The 23172-nt window shown below is 39.0% G+C and overlaps 2 protein-coding genes and 1 pseudogene across 9 annotated transcripts in view; 2 read left to right on the top strand and 1 right to left on the bottom strand.

The window, feature by feature from the left end:
* Window positions 1-4696, top strand: part of BCAR3 (BCAR3 adaptor protein, NSP family member) — a 113580-nt gene extending 108884 nt beyond the window's left edge. For all 4 annotated transcript variants that reach the window (XM_084873402.1, XM_084873403.1, XM_084873404.1 and 1 more), the window contains one exon: window positions 4070-4696. In XM_084873402.1, the coding sequence (XP_084729528.1) occupies window positions 4070-4248 (179 nt within the window). In that variant the 3' untranslated portion in view covers window positions 4249-4696. The remainder of the gene's footprint in view (window positions 1-4069) is intronic.
* Window positions 4697-8243: 3547 nt separating this feature from the next.
* On the top strand, window positions 8244-8584 carry LOC311617440 (large ribosomal subunit protein P1-like; annotated as a pseudogene). The gene has a single exon. The product of its transcript is annotated as a large ribosomal subunit protein P1-like (transcript).
* Window positions 8585-19198: 10614 nt separating this feature from the next.
* FNBP1L (formin binding protein 1 like) overlaps window positions 19199-23172 on the bottom strand; it is a 117549-nt gene continuing 113575 nt past the window's right edge. For 2 of the 4 annotated variants that reach the window (XM_084873431.1, XM_084873429.1), the window contains one exon: window positions 19199-22879. In XM_084873431.1, coding sequence (XP_084729557.1) covers window positions 22701-22879 — 179 coding nt within the window. In that variant the 3' untranslated portion in view covers window positions 19199-22700. The remainder of the gene's footprint in view (window positions 22880-23172) is intronic. The other 2 variants (XR_014794068.1, XM_084873430.1) reach the window with 2 other exon arrangements.

The raw sequence follows: 23172 nt of genomic DNA on the forward strand, positions 1-23172 counted from the left end.
AAGTAGGAAAGATGGAGGCATGGGAATTCTGTTTCCTCCATGACTGCTCATTACTTCCTCTTAATTCCTAACTGACTTACGGGCCCTGCTTCTCTCTTCTTTGTATGTATTCTGTTGAGTCATTGGCATAGAATAGAGAGAGAAAAGGTCAAGAAAGCATTGGGCAGCTCGCCTACCTCTAATAATTACCATTAGAAAACATGACGGGCCAACCTAAGGAGTCAGAGTTCTATTTGACTTCACTTATCTGCGTGCCTATTTCTTCCCGGTCACGCTGGGAACGGAGCTCCCTGCTCTTAGCATGGAGGGTCCAACACAAGCAAAGGCCCTAGGAGAGCTGGGGGGAAAGTACAAAACACAAGGACGTGGGTGTGGGTTAGTGTAAAGTGTGTCTTCAGGAATGGCCAACCAGGCTGAAGAAGGAAGTGGGAGGGAAAGGTCGGAGGTGCCATCACGTGGTCACATTGGTGCCTCAGATCTGGCCTCTACGTGGAGGGGAGGGGAGGGCTGAAGGCTTATAGGCAAAAAGACCATTTAGGAAGCAAATGCAAGAACAAGGACTTGATTGAGGCAGTCATCAGGGTCGACTCTTTTCTCTAATTTTTTAATTTCTTCAAGAGCCAACAGTTTGATCCACAAGGTTAAGAACTTAGTGGGGTGACAGAGGCTTATTATTTAACTGTGAAACAATGCTGTTGCCGCAGAATCAGAGATTAGGACTAAATGGTTTGCATTGTGCCTGATAGAGGTGTAAGCATTATATACCTGTTTCATTTTTTCCCTCAGAATGTTCTCCAAGGTTAGCAGTGTAGAACTTAAATAATAAAAGCACGTAATTCACCAGATAGTACAGTGCCTGCTTATATAAAGCCAATAAATGTATTACATTGGATGGTGCCTAACCCAAAAGTGTGCTTTAAGTTGTTCTATAGCAAATTACTTTAAAGGTATCAGATGGTATTTCTCGGTTGATCCTGCTACAGGTTTACAGAGCAAGTTCCCATTGCTGGGCCTCTCTGTGAACCCCCTAAGGGTAGATATTTGCTCGCCATCATATCCCTGGCACCCAGCCCAGGGTAGGGGCTCAAAGTATATTAACTGAATGAATGAAGTTGTCATCTGGCCTCTGGTTGGTTATCTGTCAAAGATATTCTGGCATCACAGGGAAAGATGGACTGAAATTTATCTATTATCCTCTCACCCACCAAGATCCTCTGATCTAGATGGTGGGAATATGTTTAACGACAGAGCACAGTACTCCAGCAATAATGGAGGATGAGGGCCCTGGCCAGTATGGCTGTTGACTTGGTGTCCTCCCATCCACCAAAACATCTCTGGTTCGATTCTTGTCAGGGCACATGCCCAGGTTTCGGGCTCGATCCCAGGTCGGGGCATGCAGGAGGTAGCCAATCAATATTTTGCTTGCATCAATGTTTCTCTCTCTCAAAAGAAAAATAAGGATGAGAACCACATGCTTGTGTGACTCTTTGGCTAGAGATTTTCCCTCTCTAAGAGTTGACTGAGCATCCTTGGCCTTAAGTAGACCAGATAATTCTCTTTTAGAGGAGAGGAGAGTTGAAAAACAGGCTTACACACATAGTTGTCAACTGTCTTTTTTTCAATCTTTTTTTAGTCAATTGATTTTTTAAAAATTTATCCTTGCCCAAGGATGTCTTTATTGATTTTTAAAAAATATATTTTTATTAATTTCAGAAAGGAAGGGAGAAGAGAGAGAGATGATACATCAATGATGAGAATCATTGATCAACTGCCTCCTGCACACCCCCACTGGGGGTCAAACCCACAACCCACGCATGTGCCCTTGTCTGGAATCAAACCCAGGACCCTTTAGTCCTCAGGCGAACCAGCTAGGGTTGTGTTTATTGACTTTTTAGAGAAAGAAACATGACTGTGAGAGTGAAACAACAATCAGTTGCTTCTCGCACACACCTGACTGGGAATCTAACCTAGGTGTGTGCCCTGATTGGAAAACGAACCCATTCCCTTTCCTGGTGTGCCAAGTGATGCTCCAACCAACTGAGCCACCCAGCCAGCCTGCCATTTGATTTTTGACAAAAGTGTCAAGTAATTCATTGGATAAAATATAGTCTTTCCGCAAATGGTGCTGGAACTATTGATTATTATATGAAAAAAAAATCTTTACCTCATCCCATAACATAATAATTAATTTAAAAATGATCATAGAACCAAAATATGAGTAAAGTGAAAGTAACTGGAAAGCTCCTATAAGAAACCACAGGAGTCTTGGCAGTGTGTCTCAGTGGTTGAGTGTGGACTTACGAACCAAGGCGATGATGATTCGATTCTCTGTCAGGGCACATGCCCAGATTGCAGGCTCAATCACCAGCAGGGATGTGCAGGAGGCAGCCAATCAATGATTTTCTCTCATCATTAATGTTTCTATCTCTTTCTCCTTCTCCCTTCATCTTTAAAATCAATTTAAAAATATTTTTAAAAGTATATATTTAAAAAAAAAAAAAAGAAAGAAAGAAAAGAAAAGAAAACACAGGAGAAATTCATTGTGACCTTAGGTTAGGCAAAGATTTTTTTAGGATATAAAAAGCATGAACCATAACAGAAAACACTGATAAATCAAAATCTTAAATTTTGCTCTTTAAAAACACTAGAAACAAAGTGAAACAGCACTGCACAGATTAGAAAAGAATATTTGACAAACATACAGGACGGGACAAAAGGAGGTTTATAGTTGTGTATATGGAAAATAATAATAAACACAAGAATAAACTGTTTTGTATACTCACAACTGTAAACTCATTTTTGCTCCTCTATATCTATAAAGGATTTATATCTAGAATATATTAGGAATTCTTAGAACTCAATGAGAAGACAAACAAGATTTGAATAGACACACCAGAGATGATAATGAATGGCAAGAATGACAATACTAAAGGTTGGCAGCCTGTGGAAAAAATAGAATCTTCGTATTACTGATGAGAATATAAAATGGTGGAGCCATTTTGGAAAAGAGTTTGAGTTTCTTAAAAGTAAACATATATTTACCATATGCCCTAGTGTTTCCACTCTTAGAGAAACGAAAAGCACATATCCACACAAAAACATATACATAAATGTTCATAACATTATTCATAATACTCAGGAGACAACCCAAATGCCCACCCGCTGGTGGACGGATAAACAAAATGTCACATGTCCATGTAACTGAATACAACGATAAAAAGGAATTCGTTAGTGATAACACAACAACATGGAATAATCTCAGAAACACCATGCCAGGCAAAAGAAGCCAGACACAAAAGTCCATGTTATATAAGTCTATATTAAATTTCTAGAAAAGGCCGAGACCGGTTTGGCTCAATGGATAGAGCGTCGGCTTGGGGACTGAAGGGTCCCAGGTTCGATTCTGGTCAAGGGCATGTACCTTGGTTGCGGGCATATCCCCAGTAGGGGGTATGCAAGAGGCAGCTGATCGATGACACTCTCTCATTGATGTTTCTAACTATCTCTCTCCCTTCCTCTCTGTACAAAATCAATAAAATATATATATTTTAAAAATAAATAAATTTCTAGAAAAGGCAAAACAATAGCAACAAAATGCTGATTTGGGGGGGGCAGGGAGTCTGAGGTAGGAATGGGGATTGACTGCACAGGAACACGGGAACTTTCTAGGGTGACGGAAGTGTTCTATAACTAGTGGTGATGGTGGTGCAGGTAAAATGGGTGAATCACGACATGTACATGATACACCGATGAAGTTGTAAAAGCCCACCAGGTACTCGGACCACTCCCTCTCACAGCACAACCCACTGTGGCTTGTGCACGTGAGTGTTCCTCTGCCGTGGCTTAGTGAGCTCACTGTTATCCTTTCTCTACCGGTGCTCAGGTCCCCCTTACAGACAGCAGATCCTGTGCTTTACCTGGGGGGATTGTTTAAAAGTTCTGAGAGATGAAGTTCATTTTGATCCTACTTTAAATGAGCAAGTTTTCCATCTGTTTTCTACACTGGTTTAGGCAGAACTGAAAAAAAAAACAAAAAACATTTTGTTTTGTTTTGTCTTGTCTATATTAGGTTTTCAACCAGATGAAGAAATGAGTGAAATCATCACGACTGAATTTCAAATGCGATTGCTCTGGGGCAGCAAAGGTGCGCAAGTCAATCAGGCAGAGAGATATGAGAAATTCAACCAGATTTTAACTGCCCTCTCACGTAAACTGGAGCCTCCTCCTGTAAAGCAAGCAGAGCTTTGATGACTTTCCAGAGAACGTTCAGATACTGCTTCAGGCTTCTCCAGTTTCTTCTTTGGAAAAGCTTATCATTTGAAGAAGTAATAACGTGCAAATCTGACAACATACAGGCTTTTAGTATCCGCAGGATATTAAACATGTAAATTGCACAGAGCACACTTATTTATGAGTTGTTTAAAATTACTACTGATTTTTAAATGAAAGATAATTTATTATTAAGGTAACTATTGCTAATGTTGATCAGCAAATTTAAGAGAAGACACTAGCTACGTTGACTGGTTGCATTCTATTACTGAGGTATTTAACCACTTTAGTTTTAATTCCATGTCAGGAAAGTGTAAATAGAAAAGAATTTAAAAGCATGAAACATTGCAGACAGTATCAGTTGTATGATATTAACTATGAAAAAATGTAAATAGCCCTATGAAAATATATCTTTTTTGTGAAACAACTGTCTCTAGACTCTTTACTATTAAACAACCATCATAGTACAATATCTTTATCTCCTCACCTTGCTGGGTCACCCTCCTCCCAAGCCACTAGGTTCTGACAGTAAACAAAACAAAAATGATGGTCAGACGTGGACAATGGAAGGTTTCTAGCTTAGGAGACAGTGACTAGCGATACAAAGTACAATAGAAGACACGGGTTCAAAATCAAGCTGTGGTGCTTGCAAGTTCACCTCACCACCCCCGTGTGCCGCACAGCGCCGAGCACAGAGTGAGCACCCAGAAGCTAGTGTATTTCATGCCATCACAAGTGTTTCAAAAACAGTTGACTGTTATTTTTCCTCTGATTAGTATAAGTTTTCTAGATTTTTTACTTCCCAAAGGGTATACTTCCTAGTTGATCAGTATCCCTCTGAAGTTTTTCTATTGTAGAAAATTTGGAATACAAGATTCCAAAATAAAAGTAATCACTCTGCCACCAACTGTCAGATACCAATTTGGTTTTTCTTCTGATCTTCTAAATAATTTTGAGACCATACACAAGAGTTTTGTATCCAACTTTTCTCTAAGTTGCAGTCTATCTTTGTTGTTGTTGTTGAGAGTATTCCAGATGTCCCTCATTTTTGCCCCTATGCCGTCCTCCACCAGTTGCAGTCTATCTTTAAAAAACAAGCCTCTGATCAAGCTTGGGGTGGGGGCCTGGGATGCCAGATACCTAGAGGGAGAAATTAAACTGTGTGGCTCCAGAGTGAGAGAGCTGGAGGGACAGCCACCATTGTCTCTGTGCTGAGCCCTCTGAGCCCAACCACCCTCCCCTGATGCACACCCTCCCCCCCCCCCCCCCCCCACACACACACACACAACTAAAACTGATTCTGTATTAGCCTGGTGAACTCCATTAGCTCCACCCTGACAACTCCCTGAGACCCTGCCTCACCCAACTCACATTCTGCCCTGGTCTGTCGGCAGCTGAGCCTTATGGGCAGCTGGCAGGCAGAGGTGGGTATCAGGGCGCCTTGGGCCTTTTGCTGACCTGCCCAGGTGACACCAGCCTCAGTGCAGTGTGGCCCCTCCCATGACCATCCAGGCCCAGGGCAGGCAGCTTTCAACTGCAGATCACCTTGTAGCTCCCAACAGGTAGCTGGTCAAAGGCAGCATCTGACATTGACCTGCACCAGCCCCTCCCAAGAGGCCCCAGAACCAACACACCCGGTGGCCAGCTTCAGAGCAAAACAGGCCACCACCTGATTAGCTCCGTAAGTGGCACACCCAAAGAGAGGTGTTGGCAGGCACAAGACCCCACTGTGGTAAATCCCACTTGTTGGGGTCAGATTCTAGACAGCATCTCATCTGCTGTGGTCAATCCTCACAGCCAGTCAGCCTGCAGGTTAATCCCACATACTGAAGTGCTAATAGCAATCAAGGCTCAACTACAACAGGAGGGCACACACAACCCACAGGAAGGGCATGCCTGGAGCATCTGGATCAGGTGATCAGTGAGACTGTGCCACTGGGTCCCCACAGGGCACCTACAACATAAGGCTATCCTGCCAAGCCTGGGAAATGTAGCAGATCTACCTAATACAGAGAAACAAACACAGAGATAAAACCAAAGTGGAGAGACAAACGTTTCCTAAATGAAATAGGAGAAATCTCCAGAAAAAAAGGACTAAATTAAATGGAGTGAAGAAGTCTATCAGATACAGAGTGCAAACACTACCATAATTATAAAAATGCTCAGAAACAAATACAATAACAAATGAATACACGAGAAGGCATCAACAGCACATTAGATGAAGCTGAGCATCAAATCAGCATCTAAATAGAAGACAATGTAGCAAAAAACACCCATTAAAAACAGTTAAAAGAACTTTAGAAATGAGGATAGTTTAAGAGACCTATGATACAACATTCAGTGTAACAATGTTGGAGAAGAGACAAAGCAAGCGTCTGAGAAGAAATAGTATTTGAAGAAACAATAACTGAAAACTTCCCTAACCTGGCAAAGGAAGTAGACAAAAGTTCAGGAACTGCTGAGAGTTCCAAACAAAATGAACTCAAAGAGGCCCACACCAAGACACATCATAATTAAAATGCCAAAGGTTAAAGATAAAGAGAAAACCTTAAAAGCAGTAAATGAAAGCCAGTTGCTTACAAGGGAACTCCCATAAGACTGTCAGCTGATTTTTCAACATTAACTTTGTAGGCCAGAGGGATTGGCATGAAATATTCCAAGTGATAAAAAGAAAGAACCTACAATCAAGACTATTCTACATAGTAAGGCTCTTATTTAAAAATGAATGAGTGCTAAAGAGCATCCAAGACAAGAAAAAGCTAAAGGATTCCATCACCACCAAACCAGTATTACAAGAAATATTAAAGGGACTTAAGAAAAAGGAGGAAAGGGATATAAACATAAACAATAAAAATGGCAATAACTATATATGTATCACTTTAAATGTAAATAGACTAAATGCTCCAATCAAAAGACAGAGTATCTGAATGATTAAGAAAACAAGGTGCAGCCCTAACTGGTTTGGCTCAGTGGATAGAGAGTCGGCCTGTGGACTGAAGGGTCCCAGGTTCAATTCTGATCAAGGGCATGTACCTTCGTTGCGGGCACATCCCCAGTAGGGGGTGTGCAGGAGGCAGCTGATCAATGTTTCTAACTCTCTATCCTCTCCCTTCCTCTCTATAAAGAAAATCAATAAGATATATTTTTTAAAAACATCAGTGGACATAAAGGGAGAGATCAACAGTAATATATCCATAGTAGGGACTTTAATATACCATTGATATCAACGGATGGTCTTCCAGACAGAAAATCAACAAGGAAATAGCACCCTTAAATGACACAGAACCGATGATATTTTTAGAGCATTTCACGATAAAGCAGCAATATATATTCTTTTCAAGTGCACATGGAATATTTTCTGAGATAGACCACATGTTAGGCCACCAAACAAGTCTCAATAAATTTAAGAAAATTGAAATCATATCAAGCATCTTCTCCAACCACAATGGTATGAAACTAGAAATTAAGAAAACTGAAAAAACACACAAACACATGGAGTCTAAATAACATGCTACTAAAGAATGAATGTGTTAACAATGAGACCAAGGAAGAAATCAAAAGATGTCTTGAGACAGATAAAATTGAAAATACGACCCAAAATCTATGGGACACAGCAAAAGCAGTCCTAAGACAGAAATTCATGGCATTATAGCCTACCTCTAGGAATAAAAACAATCTCAAATAATCTAATGCTACACCTACAGGAACTAGAAAAAGAATAACAAAGCCCAATAGTGAGTAGAAGAAAGGAAATAATAAAAATCAGAGTGAAAATCAACAAAATAGAGTCTAAAAAACAACACAAAAGATTAAAGAAACCGAGAGCTGGTTCTTTGAAAACATAAACTTGAAATTGATAAACTTTTGACTAGACTCACCAAGCAAAAAGAGAGAGAGCTTTCCCCAGCTGCCAGTAATGTGCTCAGTCCTCCGGCGGAGGCTAAGCCCACGTGAGACCCTCACCTCGTCCCGCAATGAGCACCTGCCTGGAAGCACCTGCCCAGCCCTCGCCCATACCGTGTCTTCTGTCTGAGCTCGCCTGCATCTCCTCAGCCCTCATCCTGCATGGCGATGAGATAACAGTCACAGAGGATATGATCAATGGCCTCCTTAAAAGCAGCTGGTGTAAATTTGAACCTTTCTGGCCAGGCTTGTTTACAAAGGCTCTGGCCAATGTCAACATCGGGAGCTTCATGTGCAATGTAAGGCCTGGTGCCCCGCTACCACTGCTGCCCCAGCTGAGGAGAAGAAAGCGGAAGCAAAGGAAGAATCTGGGGAGTCTGGTGATGACAAATGCTTTGGTCTTTTTGACTAAACCTCTCTTGTAACACATGAAATAAAAAGCTGAACTCTGGCAGGGGGAGACAAATAAATAAAATCAGACATGAAAGAGAAGTGACAACTGACACCAAAGAAGTACAAAGGATTATAAAATAAAAATAAAAATACTATGAACTATATGCCAACCAATTGGGCAATCTGGATGAAACATACAATCTTCCAAGAATGAATCAAAAAGAAACAAAAATCTGAACAGACCAATCGCTACCAACCAAACCAAATCAGTAATTAAAACAAAAACAAAAACTCCCAGCAAACAAAAGTCCTGCACTGGATGACTTCACGGGTGAATTTTACCAAACACTTGAAGAAGATTTAACATCTATTCTCAAACTATCACAAAAAATTCAAGAGGAGGGAAGCTCCCAAGCTTATTTTATAAGGTCAGCATTACCCTGATTCCAAAACCAGACAAAGACATTACAAAGACAAAGAATTATAGGTCAATAACCCTAATGAACATAGATGCAAAAATTCTCAATAAAATATTAGCAAACTGGATCCAGAAATACATTTAAAAAATCATAACATCATGGGATGCATGGTTAGTACAATATCCACAAATCAATTAATGTGATATACCAAATAAACAAATCAAAGGGTAAAAATTATATAATCATATTAATAAAGGGAAAAAGGCATCTGACAAAATCCAGCACCCATTTATGATAAAAACTCTCAGCTCAGTGGGAATAGAGAGGACATACCTCAACATAATGAATCACATACATAACAAACCCACAGCTAATATCATACTTAACTCAGACTAAAAGTGTGAGTTGGAGCATGACAGATATGCTCACTTTTAACACGCTTATTCAACATAATACTAGAGGTCCTAGACACAGCAATCAGACAAAAAGAATAAAAGGCATCCAAATTGGAAGGAAGAAGTAAAACTGTCATTATTTGCAGCTGATATAATATTATAGATAACTAAAGGTTCCATCAGAAAATTATTAGAACTGATAAATGAATTCAGCGAAGTAGGATACAAAATTAATATCCTAAAATTGTTTTCATTTTTATACACAAAAATAGTCAGAAAGAGAAAAATTAAGAGAAAAAATCCCATTTACAATTGCATTTTAAAAAACATCTAGGAATAAATTTAACCAAGGAGATTAAAGCTTAGTACAATACATTGAAGAAATTACAAATAAATGGAAGCATATACTGTGCTCATGATAGAAAAAAATTAATATTTTAAGACTACTGCAATCACTATCAAAATACCAATGGCATTTTTCATAGAAATAGAACAAATAAATTTAAAATAGAACCACACACACACACACACACAAAAAAAAAAAAGCCACAGCAATCTTGAGAAAAAATATCAAAGCTGGAGAAATCATGTATGTGACATTAAACTATATCATAAGGTCATAATCAAAATAGCATGGCATTGGCATTAAAACAGACACAGACCCATGGAACAGAATATGGTAAAAAATAAACCCACACCTATAAAACGATTAGTCTATGACTAAGGAGGCAGGAATTTACAATGGGGTAAAGACAGTCTATTCAAAAAAAGGTGCTGTAAAAATTAAACAGATGCATGCAGAAAAATGAAACTACAGCACCTTCTACCATATATAAGAATAAACACAAAATGAATTGAAGAATTAAATGTAAGACCTGAAACCATAAAACTTCTAGAAGAAAACAGGCGACAAACTCTTTGACATTGCTCTTAGTAATATTTTTCTCTGATATATCTCATCAGGCAAGGAAACAAAAGAAAAAATAAACAAATGGGACTATGTCAAACTAAAAAGTTTTTGCACAGCAAAGGAAGCCATCAACAAAATGAAAAGACAACCTACAGAATGGGAGAACACATTTATAAATGATACATCCCATAAGGGATTAATATCCAAATTTTTTAAAGGACTCATATAACTCAATACCAAAACACAAACAATCTAATTTAAACAATGGGCAGAAGACTTGAATAGACATTTCTCCAAAGACATATAGATGGCCAACAGACATATAAAAACATACTCAATGTCACTAATCAGAAAAATATAAATTACAGTGGTGCCTCGCATAAAGAACGCCTTGCACAGCGAACGCTGCACACAACGAACTTCATTTCATGATTCATACAACGAACTTCGTTTCACACAACGAAGTCGCCCGAGCTTCCACGACTGCTTCGCCCGAGCTTCCACGATCGCTGCCGATGTATTGCATCCTTCCGCGCAGGCACTGCAGGCAGTCGTTAGTCACTGCGCTTAACTTAAGCACGTATCGCGGCAATCGTTCTTCATTACGAATTAAATCACGCACGTATCACGGCAGTCGTCCTTTTAAGTTAAACTCAATACACTGTATCCGGATTCAGCTGAAGCAAACAGGATCAACGATCTTTACTCCGATACTCTTGTCCGTTATTTCCGGCAGATGTTGGAGAAAAGAGAAAAACAAACGACTTTGGACAGGTTTTTCATGAAACCATCGGCCAAAAAGCAGAAAATGGATGAAGATGTGCAAGATTCGGTAGACTCTACTTAGTCTGTCTTAAAATTAAAAAAATGTGTTTTTTTTTTTTTAAATTATGTTTTTAGATGTATCTAAATAAAAATAATAACAAAAAATTTATCTTTTTTTATGTCATCTTAGCATATTTTATGCTACAGAACGAATTATTTTTTTTAACATGTATTGTTATGGGAAAACGCGTTTCACATAACAAACTTTTCGCATAACAAACTTGCTCCTGGAACGAATTAAGTTCATTGTGTGAGGCACCACTGTAAAACCACAATGATATATCATTGCCTCACACCTGTCAAAATGGCTATGGTCAATAAATCAACAAAGGAAGTGTTGGCGAGGATATGGAGAAAAGGAAACCCTCATGCACTGTTAGTACAGCCGTTCCCATTATGAAAAAATGTGGATGTTCCCCTCAAAATTAAAAATAGAATTGTCATATGACCCAGCAATTCCCCTTCTGGGAATATATCTGAAGAAATCCAAAACACTAATTTGAAGAATATATGCATGCCTACGTTCACTGCAACATTTTTCAATAGCCAAAACATGGAAACAACCCAAGTGCCTAGACAAATAGATAAAGATGTGGTACATATATACAATGGAATATTACTCAGCTATATATAAAAAAAAAGAATGGAATGCTACAATTTGAAACAACATGGATGGATTTATGAGAACTGAAAATGAGTCAGACAAAGTCTAATACCCCATAATTTCACTTATATGTGGAATCTAAAGAACAAAATAAGTGTACAAAACAAAACGGAAACAGACTCAGGCACAGTGAATAAACAGGATTGTCAGTTAGGATGGGCTGGGAGGATGGGTAAAAAAGGTGAAGGGAGTAAGAAGTCACAAAACGGTCATGGGTGTAAATACAGCACAGGGAATATAGTCAATAATATTCTACTAACTATGTATGGTGCCAGGTGGGTACTAAATTTATCAGGGGAATCACTCTGTAAATTATATAACCATATAACCACTACACTGTACACCTAAGACAAAGAAAAAAAGCATTCTAAGTCATTTAATTATTGCATTGACTCTAGGTACCTTCCTGAGAAAAGAGTTATAATGAAAAGAAAAAAGTAACACACTATTGGAAGAAACACTTGGGGTAACTCAAAAAAGAAAATTATTAAATATGGAATGTTTTACCCAACAAATAATAATAATAATAATAATAATAATAATAATAATAGGCTAAGAAGCGTCACGACCAAAACGACCAAACGACTGGTCACCATGAGGTGCATGCAGCACCTCTTGGGCCCTCTCCCGAGGCCACAGGCTCCGATCGCAGCAAGGCTGGTGGGCAGGCAGGGTGGCAGGCAGGTGAGTATGGCGAGGCAGGTATTGCATGCTGGGCCTCTAGTACATTAAATAAAAAACAAACCTGTGAAATTAGGAAGAGGTCATGCTTGAAAAAAGCATGTTCCCTTCTTTTGTTATGACTAAGTTGTGCTTCCGTCCAAAAGATGAGATGACCTCCTAAGATCCTTCTAGAACTAAAATTTTGTGATTTTGTTGTAAAATGTGTCCATTTTCTCAAACTGTCTATTAGATGTTAATCAATGTTCTATAAGAGTTGTTTGAAAATTGTTTGAATCTTGTTTGAAAGATTGCTCTTGTTGGTTTGCTTTTTTCTGCTGCAGAATTTCTCAATTTTATTTATTATTATATACCACAACTCTGCAAAAGGGGAACAGGATTAAGAATGTAAGGTCTCCCTTGCCGGGACCGGTTTGGCTCAGTGGATAGAGCGTCAGCCTGCGGACTGAAAGGTCCCGGGTTCAATTCCGGTCAAGGGCATGTACCTTGGTTGCGGGCACATCACCAGTAGGGGTTGTGCAGGAGGCAGCTGATCGATGATTCTCTCTCATCGATGTTTCTAACCCTCTATCCCTCTCTCTTCCTGTGAAAAATCAATAAAATATATTTTAAAAAAAAAGAAAGAAAAAAAAAAAGAATGTAAGGTCTCCCAAATTCACTTGGGTTGGAATTTTTCCGGTTAGGAGCAAGGGTTCCAGTTTGGAGCCCTTTCTTTGGAACAACATCTAGTGACATATTTAAGGATGCTTATGTTCCACAAAGCACACTTTGGGAACATTACTGTACACTCTCTCTTTATATACCTTGGTTGTCTTCTAGTCTGCTCTGTTCTCTATACAAAGAATGACCGACACATTAAAACAATAGAGGCACTAGTCAGTTTGGCTCAGTGAATAGGTCCCAGGTTCAATTCTAGTCAAGGGCATATGCTGGGGTTGTGAGCTCCATCCCCAGGAGGGGGCATGCAGGAGGCTGCCTATCAATAATTCTCTCTCATCACTGATGTTTCTCTCTCTCCCTCTCCCTTCCTCTCTGAAATCAATAAAAATATTTTTTAAAAATAATAAAGAGAAGATATTTTTTACTTTAAATCAAGAATTTCTTAAATTAGACCCCCAAAAACATTAAATATGAAAAATTGATCAACCTACATTAAAATGAACTAATCATTAAACAATTATCATAATTTAAAAGGAGAGATTATATTAACAACACAAAAAAGTGACAAAACGTTAGTATGGCAGACAACCTCCAAGGTGGTGCTCACACCCTTTGCTGTCCCACATTACACGGGGTTGGTCTGCACCACCAATGGCATAGAGCAGGTCATGGTGTGCCTCCTCTTATGGAAAGGCGGCAGCTTCTGTTTTGAGTTTCTTCTCTTGGATCACTCACTGGGGGGAGCGAGAGGCCATGCTGTGGGCATTCATATGAAGATCTTCACTTGGCAAGAAACTGAGGCCTGCCCATAATCACATAAATGATCTTGGAACTCTAGAGCCACACTCAGAGCCTTGAGATGATTGTGATCTTGGCCAACATCCTAACTACAATGTCCTGAGAAACAGCCAGAGTCACCAGCTATGTTACAAGCAAGAGATAACTAATACAATTAGCATCCTTAATACATAAAGAATGCCCCATGAATGAATATGGAAAGATAACCAACCAGAAGAAAAAAAAAATAGGCAAGTTATAAACAGGTTTTTTACAGAGGAGGAAACACAAATGGTTAACATAAACAGATGTTCAACTTCATTAATAATCAGGGAAAAGCAAATTAAGACCACAATGAAATGCTATTTTACATCCGAAGAACTGACAGAAATAAAAAGTCTTACTCCTAAGTGTTGGCCATGATATGGAGCACAGGTAACCCTTTTATACAACTTGTAGTTATGTAAAAATATTATAATTGCTCCGAGTGGAAAATGTGGCATTATCTTTTAAAATGGAATATAAATATAATCCACAGTCTAGCCATTCCGCTCCTAGGTAGATCATAGAGAAACTCTTGTATCCATAAACATGCACTTGGAGATAGAGAGCAGCATTGTTTATCCCAATTGATCCTGAACAACACGGAGGTTAGAGGCGCCTAACCCCCACACAGTCCCAAATTTACATCTAACTTTTGATTCCTCATAGACTTACTTACTTAACCTGTTGTTGACTAGAAGACTTAACAATACATAAACAGTTGAATAACATATATTTTGTATGTTATATGCATTATATACTGCATCCTTACAATAAAATAAGCTACAAAAAGAATTATGAAAGTCATAGGAGAAAATACACTTATACTGTACTATATTTACTGTACTGTGTTTACATCATCTGTTTACAAGATTGTCAGTGCCTACATCAATAGTCTTGTAAGATATGAAACATTGTACATGTTACACTTATTACTAACACTAGACATTAAAAATGAAGATAATGTAAAAAACAAATTAATATTTATTACAAGCATATAACAATTCATGCACTGATAATGAAGCAGCAGCAATATGATGCTTTATAGTAGACTACTGTAATCAACAGGACTACTTCACAGTAGCCTAGCGTATACACTAATGAATGGTTATGAAATTTTTATGGTATACAGTAATAGTCATATTCATAATATGATATTGAAAACATTGCTACTTTTTAAAAAACCACTTACCTGTGATGGTAGGCTGATACGCACTACCTCCAATTAGAAGAGAGGCATACTGTACAGTAATGTAATTCTTTAAAAGCAACTTATAAAACAGAAAACTAATGCATTATCAATTTTATATTGAATGTCACTCACCTTACGCTGATATAAGGATAGTCTACCTACTTCCATAAACACACTGTACATGGCGTTCTACACGATGATGATGTTATAATAACATCTCATATAGTTCTTACCATATAGTTATTAGATTGTCACACAAAGACACACACACACAAAACTGGTAAGTTTATGGACTGGACAGCATGATGGTCATTTACTATTCGTTCAGTGGAAGTGGATCACAACAGGTCTTCATCCTCCTGGTCTCACATTGAGCAGGCCGAGGAGCTTGGTCTTGCTGCCTCAGGGCTGCAGAGGGGGAAGCGGGGGAGGAGGTGAAGGGAAGGCAGGAGAGGCAGGCGCACTCAGTGTACCTTTACAGACATTTATCATAATTTGTCTTTTTTTGCTTTTCCATTTCTCTAAAAATGTTTCTATACGGTACCAATCCTTTTTCTGTTTGCTTTAGTTTCTGTGTCTGTATCATAGAAGGGTGCATGTCCTAAGAGAAGTCCAAGTAGTCTCGAATAATTAGAACCCTTCTGCCAAATAGTCTAATGTCAGTTTGTTTTCTGGCACTGCTCCTTCTGCCTTCTTCCTTATGACCTGGACTGGAGGCACTCATCTCCACTGTCATCTCCTGTTGATTCCTCTGGAGTGGTGTCTATCAGCTCTTGAATTTCTATAAGAATCTCATCTTGAAAGCCTTCACACACACACACACTCACTCACTTTTAAAATATATGTATATTTTTTATTGATTTCAGAGAGGGGGAAAGACAGAAGCATCAATGATGAGAATCACTGCCTCCTGCACATACCCCCTACCGGGATTGAGCCGGCAACCCAGGCATGTGCCTCGACCAGGAATCAAACAATGACCTCACAGTCCATAAGTCAATTCTCAACAACTGAGCCACACCGGGCCAGGCCACACTCACCTTTTTAATTAGTATTTTGTCATATCCACAATCTTGCAAGATTCCCTTAATGGGCTGTCAAAAATCCTGTGGAGCCCAGCACAACATCTGGACAGTTTTCTTTATCTGGGACTCGTTTCAGGCTTGACGGCTTTCACGCTCTTCCTGTAACGACGGCATCTTCAATAGCGTGATCCTTCCAGACTTTCATGTTCTACCAGGTTCTCGTCCACGGTGCCGACAACCCTTTCTCGAGGACCATGTGTACTGAGCCTTAGAGGACTCCCTGACTTGGAGGCTGAAGAGACTTGTGGGCAAGCAGACCACTCTGACACCTTCAGTGTTGAACTCATGGAATTCTAGGTGACTAAGAACACCGACTTAAAGCAATATCAAAAGAACTTTAAAGGACAGTCCCTTGCTGGGAAGGTACTTCCTGATTTCAGGGACAAAGCACTGATAGAACCACTGCAGAAAAGGCTTCTCCTTGTCCAGGCCTTCTTGATGTACAACCAAAAGACTGGCAACTGGTGTTTATCTTTTCAAGGCTCAGATGTTACCAGCTTTATAGAGAAGGGCTGTCTGTCATAAGCCGGACTGCACTTGCACAAAACAGTAGCATTAACCTACCACCACCACTCCCACACCTCCTGCCTTAAATCCCGGTTCTTGCTCCTCCCATTTACTAACAAAGTACTTTGTGGCATTTTTTTTTTTTTTTTTCCCTAGAACAGGGCACTTACATCTGTTCAGGCAGATAGTATTTCTCCTTACTTTCTTAATGGGATCTGGGAACTTTGCTGCCTATTCATCTGCAGAAGCTACTTCTTCAGTTACCCTGACATATTTTAAATCCAAACCTCTAACATGACCACACCATTGTTAAACCCTACAGCCTTAGATCCATCACCTTCTTTTTGCATCAAGTTGTCAAACAATGACTTCACTTCTCAAGTTATTCTTGAGTCCCAAGCAGCCTGGTCTGCCCAGGCAAGTGAGGGGAAAGGTAGACTTGGAGGTGGAGGTGGAGGCAGAGAGGACACACAAATGTGATACTCCCATCCGGAGATGCGCCAGAGGCAGAGGGAAGAGAACACAGCGGGGGTAGTGCTGTCACTTGCTAGAGAGCACACTCTACTGGGTATTAAACAGAGTCCTGGTGGAGTCCTTCTCCTCTCACCTCCTCAATGCACAAGGCAGGCCACCCTCCACCACAGAACAAGATGCCAGAGAAAACAGAACTTTACTACAGAAGGGACCATGTCCCCAAACACCTGTGTCTACTAGTCTCTCCCAGTATCCCCTTGAGCAGGACGGGAGCTTACAAAACCAAAGATTTCTCAAACCTGAAATAATAGTAAATCTATAGTTAAGCCCTTCAGCTTTTGTCCTCAGTGCTTAAACAATAAATGCATCACAAGGTGTCATGTGTCGTTTGAGATAAACAATACGTACCAGAACTTATATGAGTAACCAGTTTTACTACTTTTTGGAATTACTATTTACCAACCCATATGGAAATATTTCAGTATTTGGCATTAACTATGGCTATATCAGTGTGCAGTGGCTGAATACCAGCCCTGCTAATACAGAATATGACACAATCTTTACAAGGCTCAAAAACATGGAAAGTTAATCAGGTTGAAGAAAATGCCCATTTGAAAAAAATTAAGAAAAATAAGTAAAGATAAAATTCAGGATACCCTTGAAGAAGAGGGGCTTAGTAATTTTCTATTTCTTTAGTTGTGTGATAAATTTGTTTACTTTATTATGGTTCTATATATACACGCATATTCTTTTTCTCTCATAGTAAAGTTCTCAGGATTAACATTCTGAGTTTACCAAATCAGCTCACTGCAAGCTCCCATTTCTACAGCAATGCTGTCACCATCTTAATCACAAAATTGAATCAGAAATCTTGTCAAACATTGAAATCATGATGAAACCAAGACAATTATATATCTGTAGAGTTCCCCATTTGTATCTAAAAAAACAAACAAAACAAAACAAAAAACCCAGGAATGAGGCTAACTTGATTTTATTCTTATGAGCTATGTCAGCTGTCCATTGATTTTCTCCTGAATGCTGACAAAATTATCTTGTACCTTTTAGAGTTTTTGAACTTCACAGCGTTTACTCTTCAACCCCCAATCTTTTGGCATCTCTTATACTTTCTAGTTTCTTAGAATATTAACAATGACTATATACAGGAATATATTTGATGCCAGGTATGTGAGCTCATTGAAATGGGTTTGGTGTTTATAATTTTTCACGTAATATCTTCCTCACAAAGAAAAACTGTGCAAGGCTAAAGATATGTTTGCTTTTGTTAGTATTTTTTTTTTAAAGGATATTATCGTTCCCTAACAAGTAGGATTTGACTTCCTGATCTTAGTTCAGATAGTATAATAAAAGCCCTTTCCATTTTGTGATTTTTTTTGTTGACACTGTTTTCCTACCACTTTGTTTTGTATGTATCCCTACTTCCAGCTTGGCATGGATCTCTAAATTTTCATCTCAACAATTACAATCCCTCATTGTTCAGGATCCAGTAACCACTCATAGTCTCATATTTGCCCTTTTAAAAAGCTGAACCTTGTGAAATTGACTTCCTAAAATGACAGATATGATACTATTTATGGCAAACAGAAGACAAAGGTGCTCTCTCTAGTCAGAAATTCAAGCAGAAGCACAGGAAATGCTGAGGCGTGTGGCACAGGGAGAGTTCTCATGGATGCGAAGGATAAGGTGGTGCACAAGGAAGGTCTGTGCAATGTAGCCACCGCAGAACAAAGACTTACAATCCCAAATATTATACTCAACTCAAATTCACTGCAAAGAAATAACTTTTTTCCTCTGGGAAAGCATGAGTGCAACTAAAAAGTAGAATAAAATTCACAAAACTGCTTTGCAAAACCAGTTGCTTAACACAGATGTTCCTACTTATGTAACTTGTCATCTAGTTTGTATTATCTGGAATTTAGCACATTCAAGAACAAAGTCTTTAGTTCACATAGCAATAAGAGATAACACATTACACACCTTAACCGACCATGAAAAGATTGTTTTATTTCATGAAAATATTCTCAACAGAGAACACTATCTTAAACAAAGCACTTACCATTAAGAAATCAACATGTGCACAAAAAGAGTAAAAATTATTGAAAAATTAAAGTTTTTGGACAATTCACATGTTCAAAATTTAAGAATGATTTAAACTGTGCAAGTACAAATGTCTGTCCTATTGTAATAACCCATATACAGGTTGCACTATTCCACGTGAAGGAACTTGCCTCCTACGGAAGCAAATCCTGCTTTTAGAAAAACAAACAGTAGCTTGAAAAGAACAGTTAGTCCTTACAAGAAAACCTTAAACTTTGCCCTCTGTGGCTGCTAGCCAAACACACACGAGCACTCAGGCTTTGTACAGAAGACAAACACAGCCAGGCCACATTTCCTCCTCACTGCTACCTTTCAGATACGCGTAGCACTAGGATTTAAAACTCCTGCATGTAGTCTGTCAGTATTGAATAATGTCACATTATATAAATAACCCTGTAACGAGATTCAAAATCTAAACTTCATAGTTTACTAGCCTCAAAAGTAATACACTATATGTCAGCTGTGTAACAGGGGCATATTCAATCTCATGAAGACATTAAGTTTCACACAATTGTCATTCAGCTTTAGTATAACTAGTATGAATCAAATAACACTGGGAAAAATTATTAAAACAGTCACACATATTGCTTAAAATCCAACAATACACAGACCATTTCACGTTCTCTTTCTTCCCTCAAAACAGTAAGGAACCAAATTAATGAAGCTTCCATTGGTAGAAACACCCTCCCCCTCCCCCCCCCCCCCCCCGCCCACCTCCCTATTAAACACCACTAAGAACTTAGTTAAGATACAAGTCATTAACAGAACCACAAATGCGAGGCAGGACAACATGAGCAATAGGGCACTAACGACAATTATATTTACAAGTATAAACATACAGAAATCTCCATTTTACAAGTAAAAGTGCACATAGATCATTACAAAGTTTCACTAACTTTTATCTGGTTCAAACAAAAGCATCACTTGGAGACGGGCTATCGTTGTAATAATCAAATGAGAACATGGTAACCCCAAATGAAAAGACAATGGGGGGCGAGGTCCATAAAACTTCTCATAAAAACACTGAGTAAAGTCAAATGGACTTGAACATGTCTTTAGTCTGGTGCATAAATTTGGAGACGCACCATCAAACGTGGTAGAGCTCTAAGAGCCACCCGCCGAGGCTGCGCGGGCAGCTGCGGCAGCCCTGCGGGGAGAGAGGAGGCGGCGCCGAGCTGACACACAAAGCCCTTTGTGGGATACTGTAGTGGTAGTGTTGGCAATCAACAGATTTAGGCACTCTAGTTTAAGGCAGCATTTGAATGGAAGCAGCTGACTTCTGACAACAGTCCTTTGTCTCGAGGTGGTGAGTATCTTCTGTGTTTATTAGGCCAGGATTTCGGTGCTGACTATAGATTCTTCCCAGACTGAGGTGCGGAAGATGTATCACGCTTCAAAGAGTTCTTTCAACTGGGCTGTAGGCTAGAGCATAGATGTTTTCTTTTTCTTATCATAAATACTCTCCAGGTTCACAAACTAGTTCTTCATAATGCCACAACTGGAATGTGTGCAGTGGGGAAGTTACAGCAGCATACACAAACAACAGGATGAGAACATTAGTGCTGGGGATGTTTGACAATGTGATTTGCGCTACAGATGTAAAACAAAACTAAGACTTTGACAAGAACAAGGGATTATAAACACATGCCTGACAAAACCTAACCCGATCTCTACACACATGCAACAGGATGTTAAGCAAACACAGAAGTGGCGCAGGCAGACACTGACGGATGGCCAGGGTTCTGACAGACAATGGATCTAAAAGCCAATTAAAACAGAGCTGGGCTAGAGATGGTGCTGGGGGGACCGCCAAATGTAAGACAAACTGGACAGCTCTGCGTTCTTTCCGATTTGGACGTCATTAAAATAAATGGAAAAAAGGTTAGCCATTGTTAGCTTTTTTCCCTTCATGTGAAAGAGGAATTCAAGGACTTAATGATTTTTTTAAAACAATGTATGGAAATGCTAATGAAGTTAGTAAAAAATAATGATGTCTGCATGCACTCATGCATCTTGCTTCTCTCACTCTCTCTCTCTGAGCCTGACAACTCTAAAACCCTCCCCCCAAAAGCAGCTGCATGTAACCTCCTTCAACATCTTGCCCATTTCCTCAGAAACCCTCTTCAGGAACCTGCAGTCCAGGAGGAAAAAGAAAAGAACAATTACTGAAGACCTTTGGTAAGACCAAAAGGGGTGTTCAGTTTAAAGTGTCCGTCCTAAATGTCCCTAGAGTTATTTTATAGTCAGCTACTGCAAACACCAGAAAAATCTATAACACAGGCAAAATTAACAACAAGGCTTGTCGCTGCTTCCTCACTTCACTCCCAGCACAATCAGCACTGCGCAACCCTTGATTATACAGTGCTACCAACAAATGCTTGTTGAATTTGGGGGGGGGGGGGGGGGGGGTATCTATCCTAGTAACTGGTGACCCAGCTAAAACGAGGAAATGCTCTATCTAAACTGTGGTACAGATAACCCCCTCAGCCCACTTAATCAAAAGTTATTTTTTCTTTTCAACATGAAACGTGCCAGTACTTCTCCCCCATTCAAGATTTTATCTCTATCTTAGCTTATTTTAAATCTATTTTCCTATTATAACTGCTAAATAATCACTAAAGTGATATTTCCCAAAGGACATTTTCAAGATAAAAAATAAAGCATTTGATTAATTAGAAAGGGAGCTCGCACGTTCCTGAAAATATTATTTGATCTCAAAAGAAAGCCATTTTATTCACCTAAGAGCTAGACCAGGTTGATTTATTGATATTTTGCAAGTCTCTTGATTTGCCTACAATAGATTTTGTGCTAGGTATTTATTTTCTTCTTTTAGGAAACAAAAAATTAATAGGGAGAAAAATGAAAATGGTTATATCCTTATTTTATCCAATTAGCCAACTATTATTACTTGTCTTCTTGGAGACTGTAGCTAAATTCAAATGCCTATATCAAACCACTCTTTGGGAATCAGCTTTTTATAGCTTTTCATAGCAGTGTTAATTACTTGAATTGACTACAGTCACTGAGTTTTCTGAAGTCAAGTGTGTGCATGTACATGTTTGGGAGAGGGTAACTTTTATCTATGAATTCCTGCCCAATAGGTCAAATCCCATTCTTTATAAGGCAGAAAAACACAAATCCTTCACACAGACTTAAGCAAGACATAAAGCAAAAGGCATCAATTAAGCTCCACACCAACATCACTCACGTTAAAGCATCAACGAGAACAGTTTCTTGTGGTAATATTCACATCTTGAAGATCGAGCATTCAGCTCACATAGTGAACAATAAATCTTGGATGCCCTTTAAATTTTCTGATGTTATCCCACCCATCGAGTATGTTTTTGTTTTAAGTTATCATTCCTATGTCACAAAGCTGCCTGGTTAGTTCAGATGTAAGTTACTGCACCTTTACTGTTTTTCTCTAGAGTTACATCTATGTATGATGTGGGAACGTAGCCTTCTTCACCATTCTGTCTCCGAGCTCTTGTCCATCCGTCACCTTTGTCCTCCTCAATAATGTATAGAATTTCACCTTCTTTCATTGCCAGAGTACCTTCATTATGTCCTAGATGAGAGTTTTCATAGTACAAGCATAATTTAAACACAGCAATAATTTCAAATAAAATTTACAAGTAACAACACACAAAATAACATGAAACTCTACTAAATTTCAATGTGCCTAGGCCTACTGACTCTCATTAACAACATCTCTATTTTGTAGCAATACTATGTAATTTAACCCAGCGTTTTTCAACCGCTGTTCCGCGGCACACTAGTTGAGATGTTGCCTGGTGTGCCGTAGGTGCAGACAAGACAAGAATTTTATAATTTTTCACTATTTTGTTTACTTAATATTTC

The sequence above is a fragment of the Pipistrellus hanaki genome (genome assembly GCF_964339955.1).
Source record: "Pipistrellus hanaki genome assembly, chromosome: 2".
Lineage (NCBI taxonomy): Eukaryota > Metazoa > Chordata > Mammalia > Chiroptera > Vespertilionidae > Pipistrellus > Pipistrellus hanaki.